The sequence below is a fragment of the Folsomia candida genome, unplaced genomic scaffold (genome assembly GCF_002217175.1).
Source record: "Folsomia candida strain VU population unplaced genomic scaffold, ASM221717v1 Fcan01_Sc021, whole genome shotgun sequence".
In the NCBI taxonomy this organism is placed as follows: Eukaryota; Metazoa; Arthropoda; class Collembola; order Entomobryomorpha; family Isotomidae; genus Folsomia; species Folsomia candida.
In genome coordinates this window covers 2,254,130-2,265,041 of record NW_019091213.1, presented here as the reverse complement: position 1 = coordinate 2,265,041, position 10,912 = coordinate 2,254,130, and the positions used below count along the sequence as shown (strand labels likewise).

The following is a 10,912-nucleotide window of genomic DNA, read 5'->3' as shown; positions in this document are numbered from 1 at the left end:
AAAGAAAAGTGAATATTTTATGCTGAAAGATTGTTTGTCAGTCGTCGTCGTCGTCGCCATGTCATGTCGCATGCATGCACGGATGCTTATGCCTTTTCCTGTCCTCGAATAAGTAAAGTAGGGTACCCGTGGAGAGAGCCAAGCTAACCACGAAAATAGACAAGGGGTAAGTACTTTATGTCCCATTATTGAATTATACTTTGCGTGGTTTGGTTCCACACTTTTTAGGAATTATTTCCCCATGAAATTATTTATGAATGAGGACAAAACTCGGACTTTATAATTTCATATTTACGGCCTGTGTAAAGTGGATTAAATACAGGCTTATACGTTCCCCCCTCGCTTTTAATAAAGGTGATTTTGCATTATATGTACCACGGCACAAAATGCGGTATCATGACATGGATGAGGGAGACGAGGGTGGTTTGAAACGCTACTGCCCATAAAAAAGGATACCTATTTACACTGGACAAAATACCTGCCCTCCAAGGAACCACCAACAACCAGCGCTGCACACACGGTGGAAAACTAACTGGACAGAAAAAATATGTAACTCGAGTTGAACTTAAGCCTTTTTACTTTTTAGTGTTCAGTCGGTTTCATGCCTTTTGCCCGGACAGAGGACCGGAAACATCAGACCGGACACTGACTCCACTCCACTCCACTCGACGCAATAAACGGAAAAGTTTCACCCTGTAACCGACAACATTTTGAAAAATTCTGTCTGGAAGACTAACGATTTCGTTGCTTTTCTAAAAAATAAGGCAACGTGTCTTTGGTCTTTATTCAGAGTTGTTCTCTCTCCGCCGAGACGAGTCTGGAATTCGGGAGGTGGGCTGGCAGCGTGAGTAATTTGTCAGTAATTTGTAATTAGTCATTCATTTCGTACGGATTCATGTGACGGGGGCATGTTTAGCATCACGTTGTCTCCATCAGGGCAGCAAGTATCGTATTTGCAAAGGCTTGAGTGCATGCCAACGATTATGTACGTGTCCTTGCGTAATGTTTGTTATGTGGAAATTTGCGCATTGATTTGCTCATGACTCTCGCATCTTCACCAACGATTGCAAAAAACAATTGCAATGCCATTGCCATTAGCAGTATTATTTTATGGGAATATTTTTGTGACTGGATTTTTTTTATGTTTTTTTCAGATAAGACGCACCATCACCTTGAGACACACCTCGTAAGTAAGTGAGTGAGTGAAATGGATTAGTGGAGACAGCTTGACTCCAGCAAGGGCAAAGGTCACAAATCTTGACCATAATCATAGCAGTGAGAGAGAGAGGTTGTTAATGTAAATAAACAAAAATTGATTACGATTTGTAGCGCATACCTAAAAAAAGTTATATAAATTTAGCCACGGTGTATGTAAATGCATATGTAAACATATTATGATTCGCGACTAACAGCACTCGAATTGCGACGATCCAAGTACTTCAGACTTCATTCATGAAAAACCCATAATGCATGGAATCTTATTGCTAAAATATTTCCGCAATTTGCTACCTCCGTCTGATTAGCACAACCTGGAAAAATCCGTTCCATTCCCCAATGATTCATTTTCCTCACCAGTTGTGAAGCTGTAGGAGGGCAAAGGTTATCAACTCGAATAAGTGTTGAGTTATGAAGAAGAAGATATTTTTATTTATTTACATTTTACCCCAAACTGTAGTCGTAAACTAATGAAAACGTATTACTAACACTAATAAAGAGCTGTATGCATACATAGTCCGAAAGTATTTAGAGCCATACTGTCTACCACAACGATGACCTTTTTGCCACCACGCCATTTCTGATACATTTGGTCTTTTCCCTCTTAACCCCGACTAACCCCACCCCACCCCGTCCATCCATACTACGCGTCTACTATGTATGGCAGAACTTATTTATAAAATTTTGGCATAAGGAGGGCGGCGGCTCTCTGGTAATATTCCATGTCATTTCGGAGCAGTGATAGCTTGGAGGATCAACCTAGACAAGTCAATCAACAAGGGAAAAAGTCAGTCAAAAGTTCACTTGGATGTTTATAATTTATTAAAAACTACGTTGACCAAATCCATACAGATATAGTTTAAATATTTAATTGTAATACAAAGTTACAACTTGACGTCCTTGATGGAAACGTTGTAGGATTCATTCAAATGTTAAAATGAAACGACACGACGCCTTGAAGGGGTGGGTCGTAAGTTGGAGGAGACGTGACACGCATTCAGCATAGCTTACGTGTCCCAATAGTCGATCAGATTGAAAAAATTCAATAATATTCATTTATTTATGTAATTTATATTTATATTTGTACTCACAAATCGTTAAGTTGACCTAATTTCGTGACAAATGACATTTCTCGAATAATTCCGCATTCGTTGGTGTTGTCACATAAGTCATCATCATCATCATCATGGCTGGATTATATCATATCTAACCTCAGACTTTGACTATTGACTGACTGAGAGAAAAACCAATAAACATGGTCTCAAGTTGTCGATGATCTCATAAAAATAAATGTTTTTTCATCTAAATTCTTTCCTTGTGTTACTTTGAACTCTTTGGTAGTAAAAAAAATATTCGGGAAATTTGCACCAGTTTTATAGCAACAATGATGTCAGTGACATATGTATGATATCATTATTCTCGGGAATCAGTTCCGAAATGGTAGGTTGAGATTGTGGGAATAAAAAATGAGAAATATTTGCATAGATGTAACAACCGGTAATGAGTCTTAAAGATTCATGAACTGTGGTGCTAACCATTTCGGTAAATAGGATATTGCGATGTATCAGGAGTATTGGAATGTTGAACGAGATATTTCCAGTCTCCTATCTAAAAATGACGTTTTTATATGGTGCTCATGTTTTCGTCAACTATTGACGAATTTTGGGGGAAAGTGGTATAAATTAAAATTACAAAACGTAACAAAAAACATTACGATGTCCTTTGTAATTTCCAGTATTTCATGAGGACAATGGTTTCCTGTGTACATTTCCATACATCATCATTCATGATACATACGTACACCACTTAGCACATTTTCTTTCAATTCGTACTATTTGCCAATCATGTGAGCACTGTTTTTACCACAGACGTCAAAGAAAATCGTCACTCTAAGACGTAATTTTTTGTATCGGCAGCAATCATGCCAAAAACCGGTCCAGAAGGTTTATTATGCCATCCACGAGGTGAGAGTTTCACCAGCCAATAAACAATAAACCACGTTGTGCTCCATGCTGCCGACGGTAATGATGTCATGATTCAGCACATTTGACTGCGTACAGACAGATGGATTCACTTTCATTACAATTACCACGTCAATTCGCAACTCTTAACGAGTCTGGAATGTGAAAAAGGGTGACGTTCCGAACAAGAATGAATCAATATTAAACCAACTTCCTACACCGGCTGGAATGTATTGGATGCAGTGGGATTCCCTGCGATAATCACTTATCATCATTCTTTGATTCCCACCCAGAGCTTCATACATAAGTAGAGAGAGATGTGATTGTATTACGGAATTGTCAATATTTGATCATGATATTCAATTGGCTTTGGCAAGTGTGTGACACCAAATGATTTTTACCACTTTTCCAAATCGGGCCCCGTAATTGATTCCAGTTCAAGTGGATGTGTAACCAATCAATCAATCGGACGAGCCATCGTCTCACCTCACCTCATCCCACCAACTAATGTAGTAATGAACTAGATATAGTTCATTACTTCATAAGTACACGTTCATATTAATAAACGCGACACCAAGTAGACTACATTGCAGCCCATAAATCATGATGATGTCGCGTGTCAGGGATTTCATATAAATATCTCGTCTAATAAAAGAGGCTCGGGATTTGCCCAACCCAACAAACATGTCAATAAAAATACTTATACCATCATCATGCCTAATTTCACACCGATTAAAACGGAGGCGGTGGGGGTGTAATTGTATAAAATAAATGCATGCAGCATGTAATGTTTCTCTAATGACTGACACTTGAATTGAATGATTTTCACAGAACAAATATCATGACGGATTTAAGGAGAGAATGGATGGGGCAAAATCCAATCCAACGAACGAGAGGTAATTCCAGGAGGCAGTAAGCTATACAATATTAACGAAATAATCTATGGCGTCAAGTGGTTTGGACTCTGTCCATATTTCCAACGTTTCTTCTGCCTCTTCTTCTCTTCCTCCTCAAGTCAATGAATCAATTTGTGAATGAATAACAACGGCTGCTAATCTGCCTGCTCCTAATAATAAAAGAAGCAGGATGATGTGGGTGAGGAATACCGAGAAGATGTAAAAAAAAGTGGTGAAACAATGCAGGGGAATGTGGAGTGGGAAGCAGAAAATCCCAGTCAGTCAGTCAGTCATTAAGTAAACAAAATTTTTACGCTCTTTGCATCACTCACACTACGCGTACGACGACGTAACGAGTGCTGAGAGAGATTATGATGTGCTAATCGATCTAATGTATTGCAATATATGCATGAAATCATATCTATCATGCTTACTTGTCCATTGCATTCGCAATTCGTACATATCATCCGTGTTGGACTGAATTTAATAAAAGCGAAATCAGATCCCAGATCAGAACTCAGTTTGAACAAAGCAGTTAATTCGGAAAGATCGCGAGGTGCGAGAGACAAAATCGGAAGTTCAAAAAAGCGTATCTGTAAGTGCTTACCTTGGTGAAAATAAAGGATAATTTATTCAGTGCAAAGTGCAAGTTTGCAATAAAAGTGAAGCCAAGTATAATAAAATTTTGTACGTCAATTCCAAAGTTGAAGTGAGACAATAAAAAATATCTGTAAAATGCAGTACACGGCTTTGTCAGTTATAGTGGTTCTGGTAAGTTCCTATTTTTCAATTAATTAGTTAATTAATTAGCAATATTAAAAATATGCTTGGCTATAATTTCTTCTTTTTTTGGGAAAATTACAGATTTCCATGCTAAAAGTCTGCACCTCTTTCCCCGCAGACAAGGCGAAACCTTACAAAGTGATAGATCCACTTCCACTCTTCGTACTGAGGTAAGTTGAGACAAGTTGAGGCAAGTGGGTTTCTAGCTAGGAATGAAATCTCATTTTTCTCAATTTCCCCCAAACAGTCTCCCCATGGAAGTTGATGAGCCAGGAAACACTGTTGAGAACCTGCCAGGAAAACCGAGCAGTGAAAATGACCAAAAACCAAAAAGGAACGGAATCTTTAGCGACAATTCGGACGCGTGTTGTCCCACCGTCGTTGAAGTGATTGAACCACTCGGTGGCAAAAACAGATCAGGTACGTAAATCCAGCTCTTAGAAAAATCCTCAATTTTAGAAAAAAAATCTAAATTTTCTCTTTTACAGGAGACCTTGTCGAGCTTTATCAAGGCGTGGATGGCGTGCGCCAACGTTTTTACGAAGTTTCCTGCTCTCCCTCCATAGTGGATAAGCACTGTCGTTTTCTGGACCGGAAACACCAGCACAATTCCAGATGCGTGCAGCAGTACTCGTACACGTACGCGTTGGTTCGAGACTTTGGGGTTGATTACGACGACTCGGTGAACGGGGGTGGTTGGAGGCTGGACTATATTCAGGTCAGGTCGGGCTGCTCGTGCAAAGTGAATTCCTCCAGGCATCACAACAACGGAGGGTCAAATTGAACACTGGAGAGTTAAGTGAGATTTCAAAGAAAAGAACTGATGGAGCAAACCGAAAAGTCTTGATTTACCTCTCATCTCATCTTACTCACATTATTTAATTAAATACCTTTAAAATAATAATGATGCTAGTGGATTAACTTGTCAGTTAGGTCGGAAGGTGTCTGTTACCCACGCTTATGAGACAGAAACTATTAGTGGTGTACTTTTACGTTAAGAAATGAATCTCAATTTATGCAGTATTCCGTTTATTCTCAGGTGTTATATATACTTTGTGGATAAATTATGCAGTTGGTTTTAGAATTAGTTTTAGATTTTTGGTTGGAGAAAGTTTTTTATTATTTTTTTCAGTTTGTGATAAGGAAACTGTGATTTATTTTTTGTTACTAAACGTGGTTTTTAATTTAACGAAGGAGGGCGTGAATTGCCTCTTTGCGGATGTATAATAATTGTTAAAAAACAGTATTTGGCTGGTCCACATGCCCTTTTACATTTTAAATAGATTGCAAAACATAACATATTTAGAAAATTAGTTTCAAATAAATAAATAAATAATGAATAAATATTATGTATCAATCTACTGTGTTTCTGCATAAATAATTTCTCCCATTAAATGCAACATTCGTATATTTGACTCACTCATTAAACCCGAGAACTTAATTAATTCTGCAGGGAATTAACCCGATTAGCCGGCCACATTCGTCGGGGTTTCGTTTGGTTGTGGTAATTGGCTATTATCCAAATTAGTCTTTTCAGCGTAGCCGTCTCCTCCTCCCGGTTGCACAGGTTGGTTTTGGTAGTAATAATATGGATAATTATTTTGTGCAGAACTTTGCACAGATTGTCCTCCTTGATAAGCTTGGCTATAATTTTCCTCCAAATTATTAGGCAGCATTTTCTGTGGCTGTGTTTGGTCGTTATTGTTGCCGTACATGTTGGAGAGGTTGTCAATTGCGGTGAGGATGGAGGTTTGTCTGGAGAGTCCTCCTCCTCCAGGTGACCCGTAGGCTGGAGATGGAGCCCCATAAGAAGAGGACGGCACGCCGTAAGCTGAGGATGGGGCGGGGGCATAACCTTGACTTGGGGAAGACCAACCATACCCTGAATCGCTGGGTAATAATGGATCCACATTAACATTTTGATAATAAAATAAAAGTTGGTACATAGTTTTTTCTTGAACCGAACCTATCGCTGTCCTCGGAGGACTTGAATTTTTCGAAAAAATGACTCGTAACACTTGGGATCCAGGCTACAATGAGTCCGATGACTTTGATGGCAATCGCGACCCCAATTATGGTGGCGGGGGCGATGATAAAAATGGGGATTTTTACAATGTCCCAGAGTTGGAGGGCAGTCTGAGAAGGAGATATTTTAAGACAAATTTTATATTTTGTCGTTGAAAACTTACTTGACCACACCCTCCTCCACTCGAGATTAGACCGCTGGTTTGGTTTTGCACCGTGGTCTGGATATCATTTCCAAGTCCACTCGCAAGTAGTGTTATATTCGTAATAGTGTCATAAATCTGGTTTTGCAACATTTCGAAAACTGAAAATGTTCGACCCACTTCAAAAGTGTCCTTTCCAGAATTTGATGGTTTGACATTATCCGCTTCTAAAAAAATTGCAGGCAAAGTTTGCATAGTCTCGATTAATACATAATAGCTTTAAAAAACCTATTTTAAGTTTTAGCTGCCAGCAATTTATCGAACCGACAATTTAAAATGAAATGATACTACTTAAATAATAATTTCCTCCATTTCTGCTTACCGAGCAGTTTGCGTCCTTCAGCACATGAAAATCGGGAGGGATTTAATGCACAAAACAGTCCCAAAATTAATGTAATTTGGCTTTTCCACTGCATTTTTCCTTCTACATGGAGCAATTTGTTGCAATATCCGACCCACTAAAATGGCTGACCTTCTCTGACAACTTTTTAAAAACAAGTTCGCCTTTTTTCTGCAGAGAAAAAATATGAACGTGGGCTGGGTACTAAAATACGTCACATTTAGTTTCATGCTAAAAACGGCCTGCACCGATTTGCAACTGTTTACCCCACTTATTGCTTAAAATTGGCAATGTTGGTGAAAAGTCAAAGTTTTCGGTAAAGGCAAAGAGTGATGCATAACATAATAAAGCGGCTTTTTTACCGTTCAACACCACTTTCTATTCCGAGATAAATTTACATTTAAATGATTTCAGGTAAAAATGTCGTTGACTCTGCAAGGCAAGAACTTTAGGCTAATTTAAGCCACCAGTGCTGCTTAATTTTATGCGAGTGGAAACGTCTGTACGTACGTGGGTATGGGTCAAGGTGGTGGTGATTCATGTGGTATTTGTGTAATTGCTTTAAATTGCGCACGTACAAATTAGAAAAATGTTCTACGCAATTACAGAGAGCTGCACATGGTCCATTTTAGATTCCTCGAGTCCACACTAATTTATTTATTTGAAATGAAATGCCACGATTTATTTAAAAACTTGGGCAACAATTTGTAAAGTTAATATTGCAATTATGTACTAGACCCATATATAATGTTTAAAATAAAATAGTTTACCTCAGCGTAGCTATTTACATATTTAGTGCAGGTGAGTTTTAAAAACCTACAGTGCAGCTTTGCTTAGCCCGAGCCAGGGTGGGTACAACTAGAATTTGTTTACCAATCTTTACGCCAAAATTCAGCTTAATTGAGTGATTTTGCAAAATCAGTATGGGTCACCCCACCGGGTTCCTCTGGGTCAAAATTTTCAAAATTGTACATCATAAACTCCCATTATAAGCTGCTATCGACTTCCATACCAAATTTCAGCTTAATTGGACGATTTTGAAAAATCAGTTTGAGTGACCCCATAGGGTCCCTCCAGATAAAAATTTTCGCAAATTCACTTCATATCTTTTCATTAGAAGCCATTAGTTACATATTTACCAAATTTCAGCTTTCTACAACAATTTTGAAAATTTGATGCATAATAACCCCACCACCCATATGGCCCCCACCGGCCAACCACTTGACCGATTCGGCTCATCTTCGAACTTGATTTGTCTTTTGGGTAGATATAGATGTGGTAAAAATTTCAAGTCGATCGGTTGAGTTTGAAGAGAGTTATCGCGAAGACAGACGGACGGACGGACAGACAGACAGACATAACGGGTACATAAGCCCTGGCTCGGGCTAAAAATGCAGTGGTCTTTTTAGCAAATAAACTGCATAGCATTCAAAGTGCATGCAAGTACGAGTTATGCCCTGAACAAAGATCGAATGGAACTCGAATCCTTCCCGTGAGAGGGCTCGCCATTCCCTTACAACGAAGTTCTAGCTCCGAGCGATCTATCAAACATTGGTTTCGAAAAACGACTAATCTTTCGTTTTGAATTTTATTTACAAAATTCTCACTTTCAAAGCTCGTCCTCCCGAGACCCATGACTCGAAATTCGTAAAACTGACAAATTCAAAATAATCGCAAATTTTGATAAAAATATTTTTAAAAACCTCCTTGAGAGCTTTCTTCCTCTTTGATACTCTCTAAGATCTTTATTCCAAAATTACTTTACTAAATTTGTATTTTAAAATTCTCATTTTCGAAGATCACCCTCAAATTACATTTTGATATTAACCACTTGCCATGAATACGCCCATTACTGTCCGAGAGGAGAAAATAGCTGATGAGACTAATGTTTTCATGTACAATTCTGTTCATCATGAAATTCATTCTGTTCATCTAACCCGTTTTGCACAAATATGCTAATAAAAATCTCGTAAAATTGGATTTTCTTGAAATGACATTGTTCCAGTGGCGGCGGAAGTTGAGGGGACAGTCACATCGTGAGATAGGAAGAGGAGAGGTTTATTAACATGAGAAAGATATGATTTTTCTGAATTTCCGGGGGGGAAATGTCCCCTTCCAATGTAGTGTCCTAAACTATAATGATGAACTAAATACACTTACGCGCTCGCGACCTGATGCACTATTTATAAAAAAAATTTTTTTTTTGTAAATCCTTGATCGAAACTTATTGCACATTTACAGTGTCATTTTTATGAAATTGTAAATGTCTTTGGAAGATCATTAGTCATTATTATTAGCCTAAATGAGCAATGAACACAGCCAAGTCACGACTTTTTCTCGTGTTCCTTTTTCGATCCCTCTTAACAAAAAGTAACCTTTGACCCACCCATCGCTACAAGGATTCGACTTTTGAAACTTTGTTGCAGGGGATAGAATTTCATCCAACCAATTATCAATTTGGCTCAGCTCGATACAAAACTTTAGAAATTTTGAGAAAAAGGTGTGAGAAAATATAAAAATAATACAATCGTGACACATTTCATAACTGAAATGTGCGTACAAATAGTTAAACAAAATGGATAGCTGTAGTATTTAAGTACAAGTTTGCTGACAATACCATTTTGAAATTTTAACAGACAATTTTCTACAAATCTCCAGTTTTTAGGTGACAACTGCACTTGTTCACAACAAAGGACACGAATGACAATGGATTCATCGCATCCAACACCGCAAGGACCACCGTGAAATCGGAAATCACTTCACGCCAACTTTGCTCAAGCCTTTCTTTCTCGAGATGACAAAAAAGTGAGCGAGATTCTCAACAAACAATGAGAAATGTGTGTGTTATATATTTGACGAACTTTAATCTTCATTGTGAGACTTTGGCCCAGCTTGGGTCCGTTGTTTTCACATAAAATCGGTTATCGTAACTTTGTATGTTTATGCGAAAGGTGAAATATTGGCTGAAATATAATTCACGAGTTACATATTTATGTAAGTTTTAAGGATTCGTTTGGTCTGGTGCATTCAACTTTAGTGCAGTTGATTATTACTTCATAATTCATCCACTAATTACACGAGGAGGATGTTTGTTCTCATATTAAAACATTATTAAGTTTCAATTACACATACCGTCTTACATTTCGCCAATTACTGTAATAACACACGTGTCCATAAGTACTCAACTTCATACTTCATATATGCATGCATGTATGATGTATGTAAGTACCTCTTGAATTCAATAAAGTTGGAAATATTACAAACATGTACATATCTACATGCACATGTAGCAACTGGCAGAAAATAAGTCGGGTTGAAGTAATCCAAGCATATCTTTCATTAAGTAAAGTTATTGAGTACCCTGGCTTCCGAAACGTGTATGTAGGTGGATAATTGACCATGACGTACGAATACTTTCTCTGCGGTGATATATAGTAGTCATTTTTGAAAATATAATGTACGCACTGTGCCACTCGTCATATTGGGTCC

At 38.1% G+C, this 10,912-nt stretch overlaps 2 protein-coding genes across 2 annotated transcripts; one reads left to right on the top strand and one right to left on the bottom strand.

Moving 5' to 3' along the window:
• The first annotated feature begins 4,287 nt into the window (after positions 1-4,287).
• On the top strand, positions 4,288-6,213 carry LOC110858629. Its single transcript, XM_022107455.2, has 4 exons — positions 4,288-4,843; positions 4,937-5,025; positions 5,103-5,275; positions 5,344-6,213. The coding sequence occupies exons 1-4, from the start codon at positions 4,808-4,810 to the stop codon at positions 5,637-5,639; spliced, it is 594 nt and encodes a 197-aa protein (XP_021963147.1). The 5' UTR covers positions 4,288-4,807; the 3' UTR covers positions 5,640-6,213.
• On the bottom strand, positions 6,173-7,637 carry LOC110858628. The gene is made up of 4 exons (XM_022107454.2): positions 7,406-7,637; positions 7,045-7,250; positions 6,822-6,991; positions 6,173-6,745 (listed from the first exon to the last, which is right to left on the bottom strand). Exons 1-4 carry the CDS (start codon positions 7,497-7,499, stop codon positions 6,322-6,324), a joined length of 894 nt encoding a protein of 297 aa, XP_021963146.1. The 5' UTR covers positions 7,500-7,637; the 3' UTR covers positions 6,173-6,321.
• Between the last annotated feature and the right edge of the window lie 3,275 nt (positions 7,638-10,912).

Coding starts and splice junctions, on each gene's coding strand:
- LOC110858629 (XM_022107455.2), top strand. CDS start 4,808: ATGCAGTACACGGCTTTGTCAGTTATAGTGGTTCTG. Junction 4,844..4,936: donor TGTCAGTTATAGTGGTTCTG/GTAAGTTCCTAT, acceptor GGAAAATTACAG/ATTTCCATGCTAAAAGTCTG. Junction 5,276..5,343: donor CGGTGGCAAAAACAGATCAG/GTACGTAAATCC, acceptor TCTCTTTTACAG/GAGACCTTGTCGAGCTTTAT.
- LOC110858628 (XM_022107454.2), bottom strand. CDS start 7,499: ATGCAGTGGAAAAGCCAAATTACATTAATTTTGGGACTGTTTTGTGCA. Junction 6,992..7,044: donor GTGGAGGAGGGTGTGGTCAA/GTAAGTTTTCAA, acceptor TCTCCTTCTCAG/ACTGCCCTCCAACTCTGGGA. Junction 6,746..6,821: donor TCCTCCGAGGACAGCGATAG/GTTCGGTTCAAG, acceptor ATTATTACCCAG/CGATTCAGGGTATGGTTGGT.